This window comes from Paroedura picta, chromosome 10, assembly GCF_049243985.1.
Source record: "Paroedura picta isolate Pp20150507F chromosome 10, Ppicta_v3.0, whole genome shotgun sequence".
Lineage (NCBI taxonomy): Eukaryota > Metazoa > Chordata > Lepidosauria > Squamata > Gekkonidae > Paroedura > Paroedura picta.
The window spans coordinates 42,301,636-42,326,593 of NC_135378.1; the positions used below are offsets into that span (position 1 = coordinate 42,301,636).

Here is a 24,958-nt window from a genome sequence, read left to right on the forward strand (position 1 = left end):
GGATAAAGGGACTGCTGGGAGGAAGGGAGGAACAGAGTAATGTAGGTGGCCTTGGGACCATCTGCTGGGCCCAGGGGCAGGCTCGGCTGCCCTAGGGCCCGGCAGAAGGCTCGGGACGGGGGCGGTGGGCTCTGCGGCCTACTGCCGGGCCTAGGAGCAGGCTCGGCTGCCCCAGGGCCCGGCAGAAGGCTCGGGACGGGGGCGGTGGGCTCTGCGGCCTACTGCCGGGCCTAGGAGCAGGCTCGGCTGCCCCAGGGCCCGGCAGAAGGCTCGGGACTTCGGGAGTGGGCTTTGTGGCCTTCTGCCAGTCCCAAAGGCAGGCGAGCCTGCCCCAGGGCCCAGCAGAAGGCTCCCTGGGCGAGGAGAAGCCGGCCGGAGGACTTACCGCTGGGGAAGGCTTCTTCCTCTGAGTGGCGACTCTGCGGCCGGCCCAGGCAAGGCTGGGCCAAGCAGCCAATGGCCCATTGGGTGCTTGGCCCTCGAGTGACACTCAGAGGGCCCAATCAAGAGCCGCTTCGCGGCTCCTGATTGGGCCCTCCGAGTTTTTATCCCTGACAGGGCCCGACTTAACTCCTCCCCACTTGCCCTTACTCCTTTAAAGAGGGTTTAAAGATGGTCACAGTTATATCACCCACTGCTTTATTTTAAAAATAATTAAAAATAAATTAACTCCTACCCAATTGACAAAAGCCCTTCCAGGGCCACGGTGAAACCCCAGGGTTTCATGACACGTTGGTTGAAAAAGCCTACCATAAATATTGAATATTTTATGTTGATGTACACTGCCCTGAGCTGGCTTGTTGTGAGGGTGGTATAGAAATGAAATAAAGTAACACAGAGAGGCAAAAACCTGTAACTTCTAGGCCAGTGATGGCGCATCTTTTAGAGCAGTGGTCCCCAACCTTTTTCTGCCATGCGCAGCCAAAATCTCGCATGCACACTTTTGCACATTTCGACCACACATGGCGCATGTGCGCATGCGCGGCCGGGCCGCGCATGTACGATGCGCGGCACGGCCCTGATTCCTTCTCCCCCCCCCCCTCCGGCAGTAAGAAGCTTCCCAGGCCGCAAGCTTGCGGCCCAGGGAAGTTTTTTACTGCGGGGGGGGGGGGAGAGGGAACCCTTTCCTCCCCCGCACCTTTCCTTCCCTCTGCTGTTGAAAAGTCATTAGGATGTTATGGGTAGGGTACATGGCGGCACCCAAATTTAACTTATTGAAAACTAACAAGACTTGTTTTTCTGGGGAAGGAGGTCAACTTGTTCTGAATAGTGGTTACATTCTCTCTGAAGAGCCAGATTTGCCTAGGGATGCCTTATAGCTTGGCATTCAACTGTGACCCTTCCCAAAGAACTCACAGCTTGGGCAGTTTCACATCTAAAATTACTTCTAGACTAGGCATAGTGTGTTCACTGTAGAGCTTCCTTTGAAGTTACTGGGGAAAAACTGAGAAGGCAGTTGCTCCTTTGTAGAAATGTACATGCACTTTTCTCATACCTACCACCCCAACTACATTGGATTCCAACTCATTTCTGGGCTCAATTCAAGGTTCTGGTTTAAATCTTTAAAGCATCCAGTAACTAGACTGTGCCATAGATTGTCTAGTCCAGCAAGAACCTACTTGAATACTTATGTCTGGAATGCTCTCCTCCAGCATATATTTGGCCTTTTTCTCAGAGGCAAAGGAAAATTATCTTCGGAACAGGCGTTTCATTTGAGCCAGTGTTGACTATAGAGGAGATAGTCTGTTGATTTGGGGTTACAAGGTTCCTCTAGTTTATTATGATCTTAACTAAAGGTTGTCTTATTGCTTCTTTGTATTTAATTATGTGTTAACCTTTTTTATAAAGCCATCATATGAATATTGCTAAAACAGGTATGACCTCAGACAATGAGTGACTTGCTAGTAATCATGACTGAAGGTTTCATCTGGGAAATATTGTCTGCCCCTTAAACTCACATTGCCTTTTGCGGCTGATTTGAAAACGAAACAATTTCCTTACTAGCCCCATATTGTGCACAAATTTCAGCCAAACATCTATATATGGAATCCTGTTTCTAAGTCAACAACTTATTCAGGGCAAGGGAATTTTTTCTATTCATTTTTTTGTAAGTTCACTGCCATCAGTTAAGCGTAATTTAACAAAAAATCAAAGCATTCAATTTTACTTAAAACACATGCATAAAGAGGTTGTATAAAGACTATGATTCAATAGGAACATGCCTAGATTTTTTTTTAAAGATCAGCTTTTTGTGCAAATGTATATAATAAACAAACAAGATAAAATATTTATTTTCCTCACCTAAAAAACAAGCAACCCAGAATTAAGATATACACAAGAAACCCAGATTTATCCCTAATAAAACCTTTGAATATTTATACAATCTTTACAGAAACATACAGTGTATCAAAATCTGCATAAATCAAATTTATAAAATGTGTAGAAATGCATAGTGATCAACTTACAAAGCAAGGGTATGGGAACTACTTTTTAAAAGCAGGTTACAGTAGGAAAAGTCATTAGGTTAACAGTTTATGTTGTCTTGTAAGATTTGGAATTTAAAAATACAGATTCGTATTCACATAAAGTATTGGATTTTAATGACATTGCACACAATACCCATTTAACACAGACCTGCACAATCTATGTGCAATCTCTTTCACTTATGCATAGTAATGTGATTAAATTAAACTCGTCAATAAAGAAAATGAATCAGTTTTCATATACACAACTATCGAATATGTCCACACCCTTATCATCCTTGTCCTCCTCTATTTCATTATTATTCACACTTCTTAGAAAGGAGGCCAGGAAAGACTCAAGCTACAAAAAGATCCTAGGCTGTATGTACCTGACCTTTGTAAGGCCAAAATTCTGAGTTTATGAAAATGCTATATGCTACTTTCAACTGCACCTAAATGAGAAAAAAAGACCTTAAAATGGAAGCATTTCCATTACCTCTTTTTAGGAGTTTTCAACTTTTGTTCAAAAAATTATGCTATTGAAGCCAAAGTGGACCTGTAATACTGTGATCTGAAACATGCAGTTGTATGCACAGCAAACCAAATAAACTAAGTGGAACTTTTTGTGTAGATCTTCTTAGAGGACCCACAGCCCCAAACAGCATGGTTAAATGGATGGAATCCTCTGTGGGATCATGACCAGTATCCCATCCTTCAGATTAAGTTTTAAAGCAGGTTTGGCTTTTCACATTCCCCCCCCCCCCAACAATATTTAGAATTACCTTAAAAGCGCAAACATTCAGGACAGTATTCCTTAGTATGTGAACATCCTAATTTTTTTCTTTCCATGCTATGGCACAATTATGGAATTCGAAATCACAACACTGGAGAAGTATCAGCATAAATCCCAGTGTCAAAAATACATTGTAATTTTTTTTCCAAATATGGGAGGAAGTTTGAGAGAGAAGACACTTTTGTACAAAATAATAAATCTATCCCCCAATCTGCACATTTCTAATCTATATATGATTCTCTAACTAGGTGTATCCCCTTTGCATGCTGCCTGCTTGCAAAATAATTGCAAAACAAAATGTTTCCATTCTTCAACAAGCTTCCCTTTGTCACAAGAAAAAGTGAAGAATTAATCAATTTCACTCTTCTGTGTTGTACAGAAATGGATATATTTCAGTTCTGACAAATACAGAAGATTGTAAGGCTTTGATACAGCAGGGAAGTTTTTAGCTGTAACTTGGAGTGCTTACTTCCACTGAATGCATCACATAGTGCTAAGTTTCAGCTTGATATTGCAAAACAGAGGATTTAAACTGCTTTAATGCAATTTTACACAAGTGGTTCATGGATTTAAGTGCTACCCAGTATCCAACCTTAATTTAAAGGTCCTAATGAAATTACAAGATCTTGATTTGGGCTCCTTGTGCAGCTTTCATTTATAGTAGCACAGCCCTGTTCAGAGAATGCAAATCACAGGGAGGGAGTGTATGCATGGACACTTTCTACACACATTTGCACTGTGCAGATCATTTGGTGATTGCAGAGAGGTGGAGCTCAGAACACTCCTTGTGTGATCAGTCAGCACTTGGCTGGGTTGCCTGTACAGGGCAAGTACGATTTGTTAACCAGTTAGTTACTTTTATTAGTATGGAAAAACTAGAGAACATGGCAATGATTTTTTTTTCTTTGTCATGTGGGTAGTTCCAACTCATCCATGTTCAAAAAGGAGACACCTAAACATACCCATACTATAAAACAAAAAGCTTTTCTTGTGGAAAATACAGAGGTAAAATTAAAGAGGCACTAAATATGTTGAAAATTCACCTTTCAAAAAAGCAGCATGACTTGTGAAAAAAGGCCACCTTGGCTAAAAACCTGTGGCAGTGCTTATAATATGTAAAATCAAAAGAACATACAACAGGTTGATAATCACCATGTTATAGCAAAATCTGGTTACTCCAACCTTTTTCAAGTGTGAGTGTGTTAAAAAAAAAACAAAAAAACTGCCTGCAGACCCCTGAGTGTAATCCCAAAGAACACAAGAATTGCTTGGATCTGAATCCTTTACCTGTGCATGAGCATAAGGCACATCTGCATGCACAGGAAAGGTGTATACGCCGCTAACTTTCCTGTGGCTACAGCCCCCTGACATTCCTTCAGCCTTCACCAAGGGCTTTTAGAGAGGCCCAGGGAGAATGCCTTGCCAGAAGGGGTAGAACAAAAGTTCCCCTGAACAAGCAGAAGCAACTATAAATTGCTTTCAGATCTAAGCAGATGCTTTTAACTTTGTTTCGGTTAATATGGAAACACAATCAAAAGCATATTAAATTATCGCCTGTTTAAAACATCTTAAAACGAAACACACAAATAAAGATGTAAACATCTATAAAGTTTAAGGTAAGAGCAGTTTTGTAAACATTAACTGCAGATGATAAATCTATCACAGTCCATCTATGTCCTTCATCCAGATCAGGAGGTTCTGGGTTTGCAGCTGTACAAAGTTAATAGTTGCAGCAGTTTTCAGGCTATCTTCAGTCCTATATGAATTACATTTATCAGTAGGTAGGTTTCAGGCTGTTCAGTCTACACACTAAGGATATTGTTCATTTCCCATTTTTGTGTTGGTTTGCTAGAGTCACAGTCTGAGATGAACACTTGATGCAGAACCTCTGAGCGATCCAAGCATTTCCCTGAAGGAATATGGGTAAGTCTATGTAGATTCTGGAAAACAAAAATCCAAGCAGAAAGTTAATTTTTATTTGTCTCATGGCAATCATGCTAACTTTACTCATTCAGACAGATGGCCAGGATACAAGACCTGTGAAAACTAGCTTTGTGAGCCCCAAGGGAGATTTAAATGACTTGTGGTGAGCGGAATAGTTGTCCTCTTGAGCAGCAAAGAAGGTAACTGAGAGGAGTCCCAATGGCAGTTTGTGATAATGACATGTCCCTCTGCTGTTTAAAAATGTTAAGAATTCTACTGTGTCAGTGAGCCAGAGCAGCCCTGTGGGTTTTAGATATATCTTGGATCTGGAGAAGTCAGGGTGGTGTCATGGTTAGAGAATTAGAGAAGGATCAGGGAGAACCAGGGTTTGAATCCCCACAGTGTGATAAAAGAGCCAGCTTGGTGTAGTGGTTAAGAGCAATGGTCTCTAATCTGGAGAACCAGGTCTGATTCTCCACTCCTCCAACTGAAGAAATGAGGGTCTGAGAATGAAGGAGGAAGAACAGATACTTCACTAAGGAATCGCACAGCACCAGAATTCCACTTAGTCCAATGATAGTAGTACCCAGACCCATAGCCACAGGGACACAAAGGGGCAGGGCCACCATCAATAATTTGTCGTGCCCCTCCAATCAGCACTAGGGGTTGTTGTGACAACTGCCACAAGTCATCTGCTGATGAGAGGACATTTAATTCCCTCCTCCCGGCTCTGTCCCAGGCTTTGGCAATGAGGGAGAGATTCTCCTCCCAAGCTTTGCCAGTGAAGAAGAGATTTTCCTGCTCCCCCTTCCACCTCCCTCCCAGGCTTTGCAAATGAGTCTCTTTCCCTTCTCCCTCCTAGGCTTTCCCTTTGCACTTTGCTTCCTGCACAAAGTAGTTGATTTGACTGTGCTCCAAAGCACGTGACATAGCCCTCCTTCTGTCGTAGCTTGCTAGCTCGTGTCAGGCATGGATTCCTCTGCTCTACAGCACTGTAGCACATTAAAGTAGAAGCATGGGGGTGGGCTCTATTTGAGCACCAGGTAGGGAGTATTCAAAGGTAGTTGGGATTAGAGGGCGGCAGCAGCCTCTGCATTCTGGCTTGCTCAAATGGACTTGGGAACATCTTGCAGTGTGTTTGATTGCCTGTACAGCTGTACGGGGCTTGAAAAACACTTGGGAAGGGTGGAAGGGGAAGAGCTCTGCACTACCAGCCTAGAGTGAATCAGGGCATCACGGCGTTTTAAAATCACGGCAAAACTGTGATAATGAATTGGTGCTAGCAACAACTTTGCCCTCTCTTTTAACTGGGCTCAGCAGGAAGGTGGTTCCTGCTGTCATCTGCAGAGAGGAGCCCCCCCAACTTCCCATCCGTGTGAAGCAAAAAAGTCCCCCTTTCTCTGCATGCCAGGCAGGCTGTAGCTTATAGGTTTGCCAGCTTGAGGGTGAGGTGAGTTCAGGGCAAAGCGGTGTTGTGACTCAAAAGGACCATCTAGCCAAGAAAACACATTTTCTTCTGTGATCTTTGTTACTAGGCCTCATTTTGTGCTCAGAAGAAGAGACAGGCACTTTGATGGGGGTACATTGGTGGATAAGTGTAACCATTTGGCCCAGTGTAACCCAGGGACATGGGAATGCGACGAGAGGGATTTGTGATACGCGCTGTTAATTGTTGTGTGTAAATAAAGGAGGGGGGTATTTGGTTCCAAACAAAATGGATTATTATTTAACCTTCTTTGTAGAGTGATCCCTTTGCACTACATCATAGCTCATTCATGGCAAAGTAAATGAGTCACGATATGTTCACCCCCCCATTGTACTCATTCCTCCCCCCCCATAAATTTGTTCTGGCTATGGAAGAAAATAAAAAAGAAATGAGTTGGTTTTTATACTCCACTTCTCACTACCTGAAGGAGTCTCAAATCAGCTTGCAATAACCTTCCCTTCCTGTCCCCACAATAGACACCCTGTGAGGTAAGTGGGACTGAGAGACAGCTCTGACAAGAACGACTCTGTGAGAACAGCTCCAACAGGACTGTGACTAGCTTGCAGCCACTCAGCTGGCTACATGGGGAGGAATGGGGAATCAAACCTGGCTCTCCAGATTAGAAGCCACCGCTCTTAACCACTACACCATGCTGGCTCTACACATGCAGCCAAGTGGGTGACCTTGGGCAGTTATAGTCCTCTCAGAGTTCTCTTGGCCCCATCTACCTCACAGGGCATCATTGTGGGGGGGGGGGGGAGAGGAACGGTAGACAATTATAAGCTACTTTGAGATGCCTTCAGGTAGTAAACAGCTCCTCTTCTCTTCACTGGGTCACCATACTCCCAGCCTAACCTACCTGTCAGGGCTGTTGCTGTGAGGTTAGACTGGAAGACAAGAGAACAGTGCTGTCAGTAGCTTTGGGTTCCCATTAAGGAAAAAAAGATGACCCCTGGGGTCTTCAGCTGGTCCTTGGCTGGAACAGCGGGGCTGGGTGTAGTTGGGTTTAGATTGTAATTTTTCATCACCTGTTGTTGCTGTATATATTGTTGTATGGAGTTTTTATGGAGATTTTATATTGCAATTTTAATACTTGTTTGTGAACCTCCATGAGACAACTAGTTGTGAGTGGTGGTATATAAATAGAAACATAAATATATAAAATAAATAAAAGTCAGATATAACAAATAAATAAATATAGTTTTAACCCAACATGTAGTTGCCATTAAAACATTTTCAAGGAAAAAGAGTGCAAACATGAAGGGATGTTCATGAGTGCCTTAGCCATCATGCTGCAAGCAACCAGGCATATGCCGTTACAGCAGCAGGACTTTCAAAGGAGATTCTGGCATGAGGCTGCTGAATTAGAAGTTTGACACCAGCTCCCGAGAATTTTACTAAGTACATGGAATTCTTCAGCCATTACAAGTAAGATTTAGACAGGGATAAGCAATATTTATTCAGTTGTAAGGGAAATGCTCTTTGCACACAGATTTCTTTTATCTTTGATATACCCAGGTTTCTGTCTTCCTCACTCCACCCACTTTTCAAACTGGTTAGAAAAGTCATCCTACATCTAAGTCCATGAGATACCTTGAAGTACTGCCACTCCTTGAATTCATTTAGATTGCAGTGTGTAATCATGACTTTTGATCCATCTGGTCCTTTCGTCAAGCACTGGTCATATTGCATGAGCTGATTGGCTTCATTGATTCTGAACAGCTATACCAGGGTGAAAAGAAAACATTATTTCAAATAATGAAATATTTAATAACAAAACCATAGAATCATAGAATCATAGAGTTGGAAGGGGCCATTCAGGCCATCTAGTCCAACCCCCTGCTCAACACAGGATCAGCCCTAAGCATCCTAAAGCATCCAAGAAAAGTGTGTATCCAACCTTTGCTTGAAGACTGCCAGTGAGGGGGAGCTCACCACCTCCTTAGGCAACCTATTCCACTGCTGAACTACTCTGACTGTGAGAAACTTTTTCCTGATATAAAATATAAAGTAGTACATGGATACTATTATTAAATGTTCATAATTCATTAAATACTGTCATACAGTATTCCCTTAAGATCAAATAATGACAAAGCCTTTAGTCCCAAAATGCAAGCAATTTATCACACATATACCTTGTTATCTTGCAATGGGCTATGGCTTAGTGCAATAAAGTTTGACCGAATTTGACATATACCTTGTTTACAATTAGTCAAGTTTCTCTTTTTGGGCAGATGGACAGCGATCATATTGCTCTGTAAAAGGATGTTCCTTGTATCAACACCCCAACAATCATTATAACTCCACCACTCTGACAGTGTAGGAAGACCAAATAGTCTGCCTTGGAGAACAGCAGAGCAGCTTAACGGGGGGAGGGGGAAGCAACATGGAGTTGGAACCCAAATGATCTCCCTCCTGATCAGCATGTAGAAAGCCCCTTCCAACTAGTTAAATTAGTTAAAGGTTCAGAATGGACCCAAGGGGATGGCGGCCTGTGAAGGCATCCTCTTATGCGACCTACTGACTACTGCAAAATGCATTGCCACAAGAGGAATGTCTGTGTTTGAAGGCACTTGGATCCAAAACTGCACCACTGACTGGGAGAAGTAGGTTCTAATTCCACAAACAACTGACCAATTTCTCTTAATGACCTTTGAAACTTAAAATTAAACAGCAGCAGCAATTACGTGCTTTGGATTTGGTGCAGAATACATCAACTGAAGATAAAAATTAGATCCAAAAGAGTATTTATTGTAAACAGAAAGTGGGGCATAAATATCTGAAAATCTAATTTTAGCATTACCTATTTCAAAACATCTTATACTAAATTAACTTACTTGATTTCCTCCCATTCTATGGCATGGTCCAAGCTCCACAAAGCCTCCATTGGTGTGCCCCATGCTGTCTATGCAGTAAGCAGTTTCAAAGCCTCTAATCTGGAATATGAATATATATAGTTTATATTATACCTAAATGTTATAAAAGAAAAATACAAGCACTCTTAAATAGCATGCAATTGCATGAAAAGATTCCTGATTCAGTTCAGTATAATTACTCTACCCAAGATTTTTCCCTCCAGACATTTTCCTGCATGAACTGAAAGAACACAGAAAAGCCAATTCCCTCCCCCTTTTTTGTAAGATTGCTTCTATTTAATATGGCTTATTGTGCATTCTTGATAATTAAGAGAATGATATGTATCATTATTCAATGGATCTGCCCATACTTGCTAGATTTATTCTAAAATATGCTAGCCATATATGCACTTCTGCTTCTTGCCTATGTTGAAAATTCAAATCTTTCAGTTCATATTCTGTAAATGAGGCATTTTGTGCTTGCTGTGCTTGATTTTTTTGGTTGCCACAAAATGTGACAAATTGATGGATGAATTCTGAATAATGGCTCCCAAAGCCCTTTCACCTCCTTGGCACCCAAATTAGATTCCTTCAGGACCACTCATATTTTAATTACAGACTTTTGCTGGCTTATTTCTTGCTTAGTTACACTGTGATATGCAATCGGGGATTGCAGTGATCAGCAAAGGCAGCCACAAAATTGTTTGGATGGAGGACAGTTTGGAAACTTAATGACAGTACAATCCTAAATAGAATTACATTTTTCTATACCCACTGAAGTCAACTGGGCGAATGAAGGCTATAACTCTTCTTAGGATTGCACAGGAAGTCTCTCGATAGCTATACTCTATTACTCTTTCACAGTTAGATAATCAGAATTGTGGGGTCAGGGTTACTCCAACCTGGCTCACTTTTCGTGCAGCCACACAGCAGTTGTTGGAATCGTATCCAACTATCTTAGGGCTCAGTTTGGGTTGGGACTGTGGTATCAGGTGAGGCTTCTTTCTCCACTTCAGGTTTCCTAAGCAGAAATGGCACTGCAGTCCAAACCAGGCACTTGGGCAAATAAGTCCCCCCGAAAAAAACATCTGCCATATGGCTACTTAGAAAGTGGGTTGAGTCAGGGGAACTCCACCCCCGGTGATGAGTAAACGTATTATGTTTCTTAGTCATAATTCCCACATGATTGCTTGCAGTGGTTTTTAGATTTACCTCTCCCCACTCCACGTTTTTCGGTGGCAAAGGGTAGAATGATGTGATATCATATGCTATTTCTTCCATGAACCACTTGAAACTTTTACATTGATGATCTTCACGAAATTTCTTCAATTCAGATATATCACCGTAAGCTAGTGCTCTTGTCTCAGGACGACTAGCATAGAAGTAATCTTTGTATTCATCCCACCAGACCTCCACAACTCTGACATAGTTCTGTAAATAATAATAATAGTAATAATAATAGTACCATATAGCAACAAAAAACCCCAAATCTGAATGACTTGATAACTCCCCCTTTTATTTTGGGATTGTAGTTTTCAGGAGGACAGCTAGGGTGCTTTTTATCCCAGCAAAAGAGAACTTTTCAAGGGTTATTATACAGCATCACCATTTTGGCATTTTTAATTAAGAATACTACAGTATTACAAATGCATTAAAAATAAAACAGTCTTGGGACTAACAATAGCATAATAAAGTCCAGTTTGGGGGAAATCCCAATCTAATGCTGAGGAAGTTGTACTTTTATACTGGAAAAAGAATGTTGGCTAATCCTCAATAGGTACCAACTCACTGGGAGATGAGTAAATTGTATATATAGAAAAGTCTAAGTGAACAGTACTGATTTTAATAAAGGATGCGCTAACTATTTGCTCTTTTCTACTGCTACACACAGACTAACACAACGTCCCATCTTGATCTAGTATTGATCAGGCAAGGATCTTTAAAAAATAATTATCAATTGTGACAGAAAGAGAGCCATATATTATAATCCATGTGTAAATTCAATCCTATGTACATTTATTTGGGAGTAAGGCCCACTAATGTCAATAAGTTTTACTGTTGAGTAAGTGAGTACAGGATTGCAGCTGGAGACTTTTAATTTAGCTGTTGAAGAGAATTGTCAGCTTTCCACAGGGCTAGTAAGACGGAGCTCTTCCGCCAGGCATATGGTTGAGGCCAGTACAGGGTCCCGGAGTTACCATCTGTGGAACCCCAATGTGTGTGTCAGGTTAGGGTCCTTGGTCCCAGGGAAAGAACTTTTGTCCCATGTGATGAACAGGGGGTGGTGGAGGAGTTTTTTTGGAATTCCTATTGACTGCCATCTTGTTAATTGTATTAAGGAGTGTTTTTAGGGGTTTAATTGTGTTTTTATCAATCAATCAATCAATAAAAAATAAATAATGACACAGGTCGCACTTTTAGAGTAGGCGAGGATCCAACATATGCTGGAGGCGGATTCCCTTGCCATCCCTGGAGACGATAAATATGTCCAACACGAGAACAAGGGACAAACAACAGCTTCCCTCCACACTGCCAAATCTGCAAAGTGAAGCAGGAAAAAAATTAAGCATTCACAGACAGAGTTTAGAATAGCCATTATCAACCTTTTTTGGCTGTGGCCCTTTTTGAATCTCTTTTCAGGCTCCAGGGGCCCCTGCAGTAGGCTGGCTGCTTGGGCAATGAGCTAGCCTTAAAAAGGCCTAAGCGAAGAGTGAAATAACTATAATTGACATACCTCATCTTATACATATGTGAGACACATTTCTACAGCATTCAACCAAGAGAAGCATGTGCATTATTTTTTTTTCTTGAATGCATTAATTCAAGCACACACAAAGGAACAGATTACATCATTTCCCTTTCTTTCCCTTGACAAGGTTGAACTTTCTAGCAATTAATGATGTCATAGACAAAAAGGGCATTTCATGCACTCAGTTACCAGGGTCCCCCTTAAACCCAATTGTCTTCCCTTCAAACATTTTTCAGTCTGTGGCCCCCTTCAAATGGGTCAGGGTCCCCCAAGGGGCATTTGACCCCTGCTGAGAATGGCTGGTTTAGAATATCAAAAGAAGGGGGATAAGTATCAGGCAACAGACACTACACTGGTGTTAGTGACTACTTTGTAATCCAAGAGAAACAAAAGCCCCACAGAAGATCAGACTTCAGTTTCCAAACATTGCAATGGAAGGTAGCAATGAAGTACAGATGTCTCCAGACCACTAGATAGGAACCGGATAACTAGGAAGAGGACGGCATCTCAGTCACTGGCTCAGTTGAGACACATGTAAAAACTGGGTTGAAATTCATGTTTACTTGAAGAATTAATGTTGTGTTCATTGTTTTGGTGGTAATAAAGACATTATTTTTAGTTCTATAATGTTGTTTACCTTGTATGAAATTTCAAAGTTTTCTCCACCCCAGATTTGTAGACCTGGATCATAGAGACCTAGTTCAAAAAAGAAGTCACGTTCGATGGCAAATAATCCACCAGCCATTGCAGGGGATCTAGGAGAGAGAAAATGTAATCAAAAGTTCACAAGGCATGCAGGTGACAAAGAAATGCCTTTATATAAAGCAACTAGCTATTGTCTTAGATCAAAAAGAAATTATAAAGCTTTGTTGGTGGCTAACAACACAGTTTGCAGCAATGGTTTGAGTTTGAAGTTCTGATTGTAGCTTATTATGATTAGTTTTGAAATAATGGGTATCAAACAAAGGTTTCACATGACGCTCAACTGTACAATTCTTTCCCTTGTTCTTATTTTGGACAAAGTAGAATTGGAGGCTGCAGATTTAGAATAGAAAGAGCAGCAGGGGAGGGTCTGTTCAGCCTTCATAAAGCTTTAGTGCCTCCCATGGTGAAAAAGATATTGCATCTGTGCATCTTTCCCCACATAGGTAGGAAAGCTGTTCAAGAAGGTGATTTTGAGAAGACACTCCTTCCTTAGCAGATCTTTTCCTTCTCCACTGCAGTTTCCAAGGCTTCTTTGCACTAATAATACAAAAACTTTTGTAGGAAACAATCACATAGTTGAGTGTCACATAGTTGAGTGTCACCCTAAAATAGATATTGTGAATCTGTTTTAGTTTTAGTTCAGTAGAGAAAATGGCATAACAGTTTCCCTTTAAATGAGGAAACCTTATGTGTCATATCCTATTTTTCACTTTTATAGTTGTGGAGAAATTTTTCATATTATGCCCATAAAAAGCCTTCTTCAAACCACATATGCATGTAGAAGGGGAAGGAGTTCCCATTTCCTCTCTATACGCATCAGCATCTACCTACACATGAGTGCAACTATGCCAGGATCATAACAGTAGAAGACTAAATGAGAACACAGTTTTTGGTTGAAGGAATGAAGGTCTCATGTTGCACTTGGCTGTTCTGTCTGTATCTGATGTGATCATTCTGTTGAATACTGAGATAAGGTACTGGAAGGGTGTGTTCATGGTAGTATTCTGCATTTCAAGGATGAATTCCAGCTCAGCTTGTGTATGTATTTTCAAGGGGACCAAGAAAGAAGCGCAACGTAATGCAATACAACATCTACAGGAAGATAGAATGAAAGTTGGTATTTAAGTCCAAGATGCAAATACATGTTTTATTTCCAAATTCAAGCTCCTGTCTGTGTATCTATTTAGCAGGACTGGCAAGCAAGGCCTCTCAAACCTCACATTCTATCAGTATCAAAGTTTGTTTTATTCCAGCTATCCTTAGCAATAGGCATTGTTTTAGACATGCTGCAACCAGAAATACCAGGTGTTCCAGGAACAGCATGGAGGTGTACACTACAAGTCCTTGGATAATTTCCCTGCTACACGGATAGGTTAGTAATAGTTTCAGGTAAAAGGAATTAATGTAAAATACATCATGCTATTCCGGTTGTAAAAATTCAATTTCAGCACTCAGTAATCATAACAACTTAATTTTTATAGTCCACCCTTCCCAACTGGCTCAGAGTAATTAAGACTATGCTCTTGATACATGTATCAGAACCATGAATCAGAGTTCACCTGAATGTTTTCACATTCAAACCTCTTCCCTGAAATCACAAACTAATTATATATATTTTTCTCAGTTTACAAAGCAGTTTAAAAGTGCATGTGTCTGTGTGGAGATGGCAGTGTGAAGATAGTGAATATCAAGGTAACTACAAGACATGCCATACCAGACCCACTGAAAAAGCAGCTTCTTAGAGCAGTCTTATTTTAAGATTGCAATTTTTGGGACTTACATGTAACCCTATGGAGGGAAATAGCAAGGTCCAAATTTATTATGAATTCTGATTTATCTGAAAATAACATATTTGAATGTTCTTTTTCCACAGTCCTGAGGACTAGGAATTCTGCTTTAAAAGTCAAAACTGGGATTGGCAGAAAGTCAGATTTCAATATGCACAACATGTATTGCCAAGTATGTGCTGCTGACTTTTTCCCTGCTACAGTTGTTTCATAGTAGTGTATGAATGCTAACGGGACACTGATTTCTGTGAGGGGGACAACATTTTTATATTCAATTGTCCAAAGCTTCATAATTTCTTGGGAATATTTTGGAATGTTAGTGAACATACCAGAAGTTAGGATAAAGTAATATCTAGAATTTCATAAACTCACATTAAAATAATACACATAAATTAAAATAATTCTGGTTGCAAGGTTAGTAAATCATAGCAGAACCACAGCTTTGCTAGTTTAGAGTGGGAGAATGCAAAAAATCTCAGCACTTTCTAGGCAAACACGTTTTATCAATCATGAAGCAAAGAAAATGGATTGGCTGTGTGTGTATGTGGGGGGGGGGGGGGACAAAAACAAAAGCAAGAAGATAATTTCCCAAACAAAATTGTTTGGAGTATTCAGGTAGCAGATTTCTACATTATACATTTTCTTTCACTAAATCTCCATCTACCATATTTTCATTTATAAAATCAACTGGCTGGGCAGGAAAAAGCAATACCTTGTTTAACTCATTCCTCCAGCTAGCAACAGCTGTATACATGCATGGAGACCAACTGCTTTAGACTGGAATAACTCTGCACAGGACAGCAGTGTTGAGTATCTGATTCATAAAAAGCATGCTAGCCAATTTATGAAGCTATATCAGAAGCAGCTCACATATTTTGTTGAACATGAACATCCATCCTACAGTTTTCTTAGAGTGCTAAGTATGTGGCAGAGAGGTGCAAAAGAAGTTAGTAAGGCTGCATTAGAAGAGCTGGACTATGAATTAGTGAAAAGAATGATCCCCCTTAGCAGAGCGTCTGCTTTCATTAGCAATGGCTTAAAAACCAGCAGAGTTCATGCAAGTATTTAATAGTTCAGTACACCCTTAAGAAAAGGAGAAATGGGTAAGTGGTTTAGTGATTACCGATACGGTTCAGTTTTTGTCTTTCTCATTGCCTTCTCACGTTTGGTCAAGGGCACCCTCTTCCAGAGCATACTCCAATCCCATGCTCCTCTAGCATACCCATCTTCGTCACCACCCCCTTGGGGTACAATCTGATAAGTGTTGCCATCTATGACATCTATAAGCGGCACAGTACATGTGGTTCTGCAGGATTATGGTGGTGGTGAGGATGAGAGCAGGTACATGGCACATTTAAACGAGTCATGGTTCATGGAAAAGAAAGGGGGAAAAAATGAAAGGATTTAGATAAGCATGAGTTATAAGAACCGCGGAAGGAAAACAGCATTCTTTACCGATATGGCTCAGTTTTATATTTTCTTTTTGCCTTTTCCTTGTGGCTTAATGGGATGCGTTTCCACAGCAAGCTCCAGTCCCAGGCCCCTCTGGCAAAGCCATCTTCATCCCCACCTTGCTGTGGCTCAATGGAATAGTCATTCCCATCTATGTAATCTATTAGAGGCACAGTACATGTCGTTCTGAAACATCCACAGGAGGGGAAGAGACAAGGTTTAACTGTCTAATCTAATCAGTCAGTTGCTATCGTTCTTACTTCATTCTAACTAGAATAATACACTGCAAAAAATGTGCTGCTGTTGTTACAAAAGGATGTGGGGGGAGCATGATGAACTTATAAACTATTACTTTTATGGTAAAAGCAGAAATGGCAATGTCCCTCTATTTCTTCCTTTATAAATGTTTTTTTCCTGGTGGCATGTTGTCAAAAGGAATGATGGAAGCCACATATTTCGTCTTTTAGAAAGATATTTTTGGATAGCTAAGACCAATATGGTGGTTACTTCCTCCAGTGAGGAGGAGGGAAGGAAGGAGTGAAAGACTTCTTTTTAGATTGGGGGGAAAAGCCTCAGCTTGTACTATTACGTGTTCTCAGTCTGATTAGTAGCTAAAGAATAATACCCTGCTTAAACTTTCCCAAAATCTAGCATATGCAAATAAAAAGGTGGCCTGCAAGCACACAATAAGCAGAGTGTTATTACCTGTCTTTAGATATAGGAGCTATTAGTGGTCCATACCAGTTTACTGCCACCTCACAGTGGGCATCAAGGTAAATCAAAACCTTTAAAACAAACAGGAAAGGAGATTTCAACTCAGTTGAGATTTCCTTACTCAGGACAGACTGATTTACTTGAGCATTTATCGCTTTTCTTAAACAAAGGAAACCCAGATCCCCAAATTTTTCAAACCTATGGGAACTTTTAGAATTCTGAGACAGGGTGGTAAGCAGAACCAAAAATGGCAGTTTCAGGAGGTGTAGCCAATAAAAATAACTGATCCAACCACAGAATGTCAGGGGGTGAAGACATACAAAACTCTAATAGTAACTCTTCCAACATTTTAGGCAGAATCTTGGTTTAACTGGATGCCAGTAATAAAGTGAAGACCCTTGTGCTGTGGTAACAGCAACTACTGAGGCAAAAATAATCTTCACAGCCAATCAGGAGGCTTGCTGGGCAAAAGCCCCAGCTGTCCCGGCCCACTTTCTAAAAACATGTGACAGGTGCCAGCAAACGTGTTAGGGGGTGCAACACTGCCCCTGGGTGCACCACGCTGGGCATCCCTGCTATACAACATTGTGCAATGTAAATAGCAGTTACTGACACAATCAATGGTTTTAAGATCTGTTCAAAGCAAAATCCGGACAATAGAGGGGGGAAAAAGGTTTTTATTTAGCAAATATTTTCTACCTGTCCAAGTTTAGCCTTCTGGGCTCCAATGCTTCTAGCTTGAATTAAACCTTCTCTCCTTTCATTTCGAAAAATCTTTACAAGGCCATTCCACTGCTTAATATACTCCTCTAGTCTCTCTTTTAAGTGTGCTATCAAATAATAAAAAGAAGTTTTCATGTATGTTACAAATTATATTGCTTTGTGCTTACAATACAATAAATATGAATTGACTAAATATGGAGATTTTGCAGACACCGAGGATCTTAAATAATCATTGTTTGATGTACTGGACAATGACAACTGCAAGCTAACTTAACAGTCACTTCCACATTTTACTTTATAAAAGCCATACTGGGGGATGCAAGATACATGTGTCTTTACCATATTGGAAAGGTCAGACCTGAGAATGTGACTGGAGAGACACAGGTCTCATGCTTGCACCTGTCCCCTTCAGTCATTTTTCAGACACTTCCTCCACCAAGCTTTAAAGCACACATATGAAAATGTAACAGAAGTTGCCTTTATGGCAAGTGCCAAGTCTTTTCTGCGTGCACCATAGCCCTGTGAACCAGTCACTGCAGACAGTGGGGAAATTCACAGCTGCTCTGACATGCCAAAAATAAATTCAATCAAGACTTTTAACTTGTATAATGAAATGCCAACATTTACTGGCAACAAAATCCAGGAGTTGGTGCAGAAGATGAAGCATTTGCATCGCTCAATAAATATGAGTAACGTCTGAATTGAAAGGCAGATGAGAGGGCAGAGAAGATCCAGAAGTACCGTCAATAGCTCTCCATTCCAAATACAACATGGAATACTGTACAGGCTGACATTGCTTACAGTATATTTAGACCTGGTAGTCTGCTGCATCTTGTGCACCTGCCCTAGTACCCTTTATTCACTATATCTATCTAATGACACATTATAAAGGTGCCCATCTGGGTAGCTGCTATTATGAATTCTTGTGCCCTTCTCTTCAACATTTTTAACAATTATTTCTCATGATTTAGGCCAATGAGGCTTGTTTATAGTCAAAAGAAACACTGTCTGAAATAAAACCTGTTCCACTAAACAAAAGCAAAAATGGTCAGTAAAATGTGATGGCCAGAAAGATAGCAACAACACAATGTTTCTGGGACTTGGGAGTATCCCCACAGGAATGTTCTCTCTACACCAACTTTTATGGTACAAATGGCTTTAAGTTTGCAAATTTGCCCTCCTAAAAGGTAAAGGTAAAGGTATCCCCTGTGCAAGCACCGAGTCATGTCTGACCCTTGGGGTGACGCCCTCTAGCGTTTTCATGGCAGACTCAGTACATGGTGGTTTGCCAGTGCCTTCCCCAGTCATTACCGTTTACCCCCCAGCAAGCTGGGTCCTCATTTTACCGACCTCGGAAGGATGGAAGGCTGAGTCAACCTTGAGCCGGCTGCTGGGATTGAACTCCCAGCCTCATGGGCAAAGCTTTCAGACGGCTGCCTTACCACTCTGCGCCACAAGAGGCTCTATGCCCTCCTATACCCCTACAAACTAGGCATGGCCCACAGTAAATCCCCAAACTTAAGATGAAATAGTTAAAATTTGCACTTAAGCATTATATACTCAGACTAATCTGCTAGTTAAGGCTTCTCCATCTTCTAAAGTTCAAGTTTGGGGATTTCAGCTCCTGCTCACCCAACCACGGAACTAGTTTGACTGTGAAACTGTGTAGAATGGTACCTTCAATGTTAACAGTGGTCATTATTTCACTGCGCTATAACCAGAGGCAATGGAAATCCAAGACTGACTTATGAAGGATCTATATATGCATAGGTGTACCTTCCTAGGCTTCTAATTTTGTATCCTATATCTCACTTGGACACAGGAGAGCGTTGTGTCATGAAAACAACTATAATTCAATTACTCTGTGTTCTCTCTGAACAGGAGCAATATTGGTTAAATCAGGTGTAGTCAAATTGCAGCCCTCCAGATGCCCATGGGCTACAATTCCCATGAGCCCCTGACTCATGGGAACTGTAGTCCACGAACATCTGGGGGGCCGCAGTTTGACTACCCCTGGATTAAATACTAACATTCAAAGCTATAACATCATCACTAGTGTTTGAAAAGGAACAACAGGCTAATATGACAAGAAAATCTCAGTTCAAAAGAACAGACACAGACATTTGTCATACCCTACAACACTTTATCCATTCAGTAATCCCTGAGCGCTTTTTCAGATAATTTCCTAGGAAAATTTTCTAAATCCCAACAATCTCTTGTATAGCAACTATGTTCGTTTATTAAAATTTTCAAAACATTAATACATCACACTAATCAATTTAGATGAAAAATATGCTACATACTCAATTGTTCATAATGAATACATTTACCTTTATTGCTGAAATCATCAATCAGAACAATTTCAGCCAGGTATTTCCTTGGTGTTCTTTTAATGACACTGTGAACTGTCCTCATGAGCGTGGACCATCCTTCATTATGGAAGACAATGACAATGCTGGAAGTGAGTAGGTTTTCGTCATAATGCCAGTACTTGCATCTGTAGGAGATAATTATGTTATATTTCAGCTTTTCGTATATCTGGGACCAAACATGGATGCTCTCTGAACCAACTGTGGTGAAAAAACCCATCTAGATCTATTAACCTGGACTATGAGTTTTGTCTCCAAAATGTAACAAAAAAGCAATTGAAAATAGGTTTTCTGACATGCCTTGTATATTCACTTTATGTGAAAGTCACCATTTTTTCATTTTTCTATACAATTTTCACCAAGGGCTTCCTAGTATATACATAATCTTCTGGATAGAATCTGGAAAATATGGTACTGGAATGGAAAGGTACGGTAGAATTTGGTTCCTGGAGTTTCAGACTTCTTTGAAACTTTTTTTCCAAAACAAAACAAGCCAAGGTTTGACATGCAAAATGTGTAGCATGCAATTTCTTATGCTAGCCAGCACTAGATGATGATAATTCCTATGTATACTGTAAACATATACAACATATTTTCAGGAATATGTTTATTGTCTAAACATGAATAAATTTGGCAGTGATTAATACACTACAGGTATCATTAAAGTGCTCAGTGTTTTCAGTGTTACAAAAGTTAATTGATATCCAAATATTGTGAATGAGTGATTGTTCCAAATAATACTTTCTTTTGTTTAACATGAAGTTTGTTTTCTAATTTCATCATTTATATTTCTTGCTTTACAGATTGTTAAAATTAAGTCATGCATGATAAAATATACATTTTATATACATTTTGTAAAATAAATATATGAATAAATAAACAAACAGCCTGCCCTATGCTACATACCAAGAGGTCTGAATTTCGAAACACCTACCGTGGAAATTCTGGGCTTGCTCATCTTTTTAAAAAGGACAGTATCTCCAAGAGGAATGTAATTCCAGATTCCCCCATTTATAATAAATGAAGCATATATATATTTTTAATACTCGTTCCCCATACTGATTGCTATCACCTGCTGCCATCTCAAATTAGATTAATCAAACAGAATGAGACAGACAAAAATGCTTTATCCATCTAAAATTATATAGAGAAACAGTGACATCCAGTGGCCAGCCAAACTAATACAAGAAATCAAACTATGGCTCCATTTTAAAGTTCCTTAAAATACAAATAAGAAAAGGCTCAGTATGCTATAGGCTTGAGATTACTGTTAAACAGTTTTAAATGTCAAGTCCTCTATATAATTATGGACAAAAGCCAAATCAGAAGTTGGAAGCTCAATCATGTTTCAGACTGAACACTGTTGTATTAAGCATGATATGAACATCTTTTCCTTGGGGCTTTTTCTCTCTATCAGTTCCCCAGCTTCTTCTACCGTGGGTAGCGGTTCCATTACATCCCTCCCCCACTTGTTGCTGGCTGTAGGAAAGGAACTGCCTACCTACCCCAAACTAAATCTGCAGATTGCAGCAATGGTAGTCCATCCACAGGCTGGACGATTCTCTGTCATTAATTGCCCAAAACAACACACAAGGACTCAGAACACACAAGGGGCCCTTCCACACTGAACATCACCTGTATTGGGATCGTCAGCACCTCCGAATGTTGCCCCCCGGAGGCGCTGTGGGAAGTAGGGGAGTGGGCGGGGTAGGACTTGGATTTTTCATGGATTGTCATTGATGGAGCGGGCTTTTGGTTTTATATGTAATCGAGGTTCTTATTATTTTATTTTAACCTGCCACAAGACGCTGTGCAATAGCGGCAGGTAATAAATAAAGTAATAAAAAAATAAACAAGAATAGTCAAGCCTCATGTGGGCCAAGTTTCCAAAAGCAACCCAACATTACAGGTCATCATTATAGGGCATCTTTGCATAAAAAGAAAATCATTAGGTGTAGAAACAGACTATGAAGACCATTTCTGAACTGGCTGTTAATATTTTCAAATATTCTGAATATGAACTGTATACTTTAAGAATAACTTAAATGACATGGAAAAAGCAGCATTTCCAAACAGAAATAGGAACAGTAAATACATTTTAATAGTGTTTTGCTGTAAAGCTAGATGTATCCTGCCATCTAGTGACATATTTTTAGTACTGCTCAGCTACAAAGCAAAAGTTCAGAATAGTACTTGAACAAAAACAGTGATTAGTTTTGAAGCTAGACCTTTATACATGGTACTCATGTATAAGGTTGCACGGACACTTCCACCAATTTGCCTAGGATTTAGAAGAGTTGTCAAAAAAGGTCTTGGTACTCAGTACCTGTGAGAATACCTGTGTTAAGTTGCTTCCAACTTATGGTGACCCTATGAACTAATAACTTCCAAAACATCCTATCGTTAACAGACTTGCCCTGGTCTTACAACAAAAGGGTCATGGCTTCTTTTATTAAATCAGTCTATCTCATCTCTTTTCTTGCTGACTTCCACCTTTCCTAGCACTACTGTCTTTTCCAGTGAGTCTTTTAATCTTATCATGTGCCAAAAGTATGATAGCCTCAGTTTAGTCATATTAGCTTCTAGGCAGAGTTCAGCCTTGCTTTGATCTACAGCCCACTTAATTGTCTTGTTTAGCAGTCCACAATATCTGTAAAACTGTCCTCTAACACATTTCAAATGAATCAACTTTCTTCCTGCCAGCTTTCTTCATTATCCAACTTTCAAACCCATAGTAATGGGGAATTCAGTGTCATGAATGGTCTTGATCAGGGGTAGTCAAACTGCGGCCCTCCAGATGTCCATGGACTACAATTCGCTGGCAGGGGCTCCTGGGAATTGTAGTCCATGGACATCTGGAGGGCCGCAGTTTGACTACCCCTGGTCTTGATCTTGGTCACCATCCATACCCTTAAAGAATCTCTTCTAGCTGTCCTTCCCAGTCTCAATCTGATTTCCTGGTTGCAGTCTCCCTGAGTAACATCACACAAATGCCAGCCTTATTTAAATGTATTTATATACTGTACTGTCAACTAAAAAAAATGCAGGTAGCTCACAAGAAAAAAGTATCAAATTATTAAAAATTAATTATAAATCCAATACAAACAAGAAGTTCAGTAACAAAACATATCAAAAATGCCAACTGCAGAATAAATAAAAATCAATTAGATACATCAAAATATTAAACAGAAGTGGTAGAACAGAACATAAATAATTAAAATTCATTATAAATAGTAACTAACTAGAAGAAGAGAATACACAGAATTGCTAACTTCTGAAAAGCCAAGGAAATTTTTAGAAAATCTTCAGATTCAGAGCCAAGCTGATATACTCATTGGTTGTGAGGGCCACCTACAGCTGCTTGAATAATTACAATAGTTGTAACAGTAGTTGTAACAATAATCACTACCTGTAAATCAAAATGCTTATTTTTTAAATGAAGCCAAAATGCTGCCAGAAGTTGACATCATTCTCTTTGTTCTGGCATAGCTGAAAGTCCACCTCTTTCTTTTTGTATGAGCCCAAGTGTCAGTGAAGATTAGGGCCAAAATCCCCAATGTAGTGTCAAGTACTACAATACTCACCAGCACCATTCCTGGAACCTGCAAAGTGTTTTTAGAAAGCTGGAGGGACAATGTGTGATTTTTGCTCAGCTCCTATAAAGGGAATGGCTAGGTGTCTGAAAAATCAAGACAGATACTGCCAGATGAGGAATTCTCAGTGGCTCAGTGTGCATATACCACAGAACAAAGATTGTTACTGAATGACTAAAGGTAGGCTGCGTTTATGCAACAAAGCATTTTTAAACAGCATGTTCATTTAAAAGGCATCCTTTTAAACAAAATACCTGTTTGTAGTGTTGATGACTTGCTAGTAATTATGCACAAACTCTGCCTCTGACATTTTCAGCTGGTTCTGCCTCCTGGAGCAGCCATTTTGTGGCTATGCCTACTACTGTGTCAGAAGTCCAAAGGTAGCCACAGGCTTAAAGAGGTTGGGCTGTGTATCAAGAGGCATCACATCAAAATTGCAAGATGTCACAGACCCTCTGTAGAGGGCATTGGTCAAACTACACCTGGCGTACTGTGTGCAGTTATGGAGGCCTCACTTCAAAAAGGATGTGGACCATATTGAGAGGGTGCAGAGGAGAGCAACAAAGATGATGCAGGTCATAGGGATGAAGCCCTATGAGGAAAGGCTGAGGGACTTGGGAATGTTCAACCTAGAGAAGAGGAGGTTGAGAGGAGACATGATTGCTGTCTAAGTATTTGAAAGGTTGTCACTTGGAAGAGGACAGGGAGTGGTTCCTGTTGGCAGCAGAGGATAGGACTCACAGTAATGGGTTTAAACTACATGTAGAATGGTATCAACTAGATATCGGGGGGGGGGGGAATCCACAGTCAGAGTATTTCAGCAGTGGAATAGGCTGGCTAAGTAGGTGGTGGGCTCCCCCCACTGGCATTCTTTAAGCAGCGGCTGGACAGATACTTACAGATGCTTTAGGCTGATCCTGCATTAAGCAGGGGGTTGGACTAGATGGCATTTATGGCCCCTTCCGGCTCTATGATTCTACCCCTAGATCAGGGCAATCCACAACTGTTAAGTAGTCATATACATCACACCCCCTTCTTTCCTATGTTGAGTGGGCCTCTCTTCCCCTCTTAGTATCAGCCAGAACCGCCCTGCCCCCCCCCATTAAGTTAAAATTGCTGGCTTCCTCAGCATGAAGCATCAGACTTACTCCAAAGACAAACATAAAGGTCATAGAAAGAATTGCACCCCAAAAGAACAGTGATACGAGACACATATTTGAAATTCAACAGCAGCTGTAGCAACAGTTCATGGCTCTGGTGCATGATTGGTATATTTGTTCCCAATACAGGATCCTATGGTTGTCTAGGGATTTTCTGACAGCCAAATGATAGTGCTCCTGTATATTT

The 24,958-nt window shown here is 40.5% G+C and overlaps 1 protein-coding gene across 2 annotated transcripts in view; it reads right to left on the reverse strand.

The window, feature by feature from the left end:
- Window positions 1–2,262: 2,262 nt before the first annotated feature.
- GALNT7 (polypeptide N-acetylgalactosaminyltransferase 7) overlaps window positions 2,263–24,958 on the reverse strand; it is a 48,521-nt gene continuing 25,825 nt past the window's right edge. The window contains exons 3-12 of one of the 2 annotated variants that reach the window (XM_077302485.1): window positions 19,980–20,146; window positions 17,626–17,756; window positions 16,918–16,997; window positions 16,216–16,398; window positions 12,906–13,023; window positions 11,935–12,057; window positions 10,732–10,950; window positions 9,502–9,600; window positions 8,258–8,386; window positions 2,263–5,195 (exon numbers count right to left, since the gene is read on the reverse strand). In XM_077302485.1, the coding sequence (XP_077158600.1) occupies window positions 5,058–5,195; window positions 8,258–8,386; window positions 9,502–9,600; window positions 10,732–10,950; window positions 11,935–12,057; window positions 12,906–13,023; window positions 16,216–16,398; window positions 16,918–16,997; window positions 17,626–17,756; window positions 19,980–20,146 (1,387 nt within the window). In that variant the 3' untranslated portion in view covers window positions 2,263–5,057. Of the gene's footprint in view, window positions 5,196–8,257; window positions 8,387–9,501; window positions 9,601–10,731; window positions 10,951–11,934; window positions 12,058–12,905; window positions 13,024–15,883; window positions 16,067–16,215; window positions 16,399–16,917; window positions 16,998–17,625; window positions 17,757–19,979; window positions 20,147–24,958 lie in introns of both variants that reach the window. The other variant, XM_077302484.1, reaches the window with a different exon arrangement.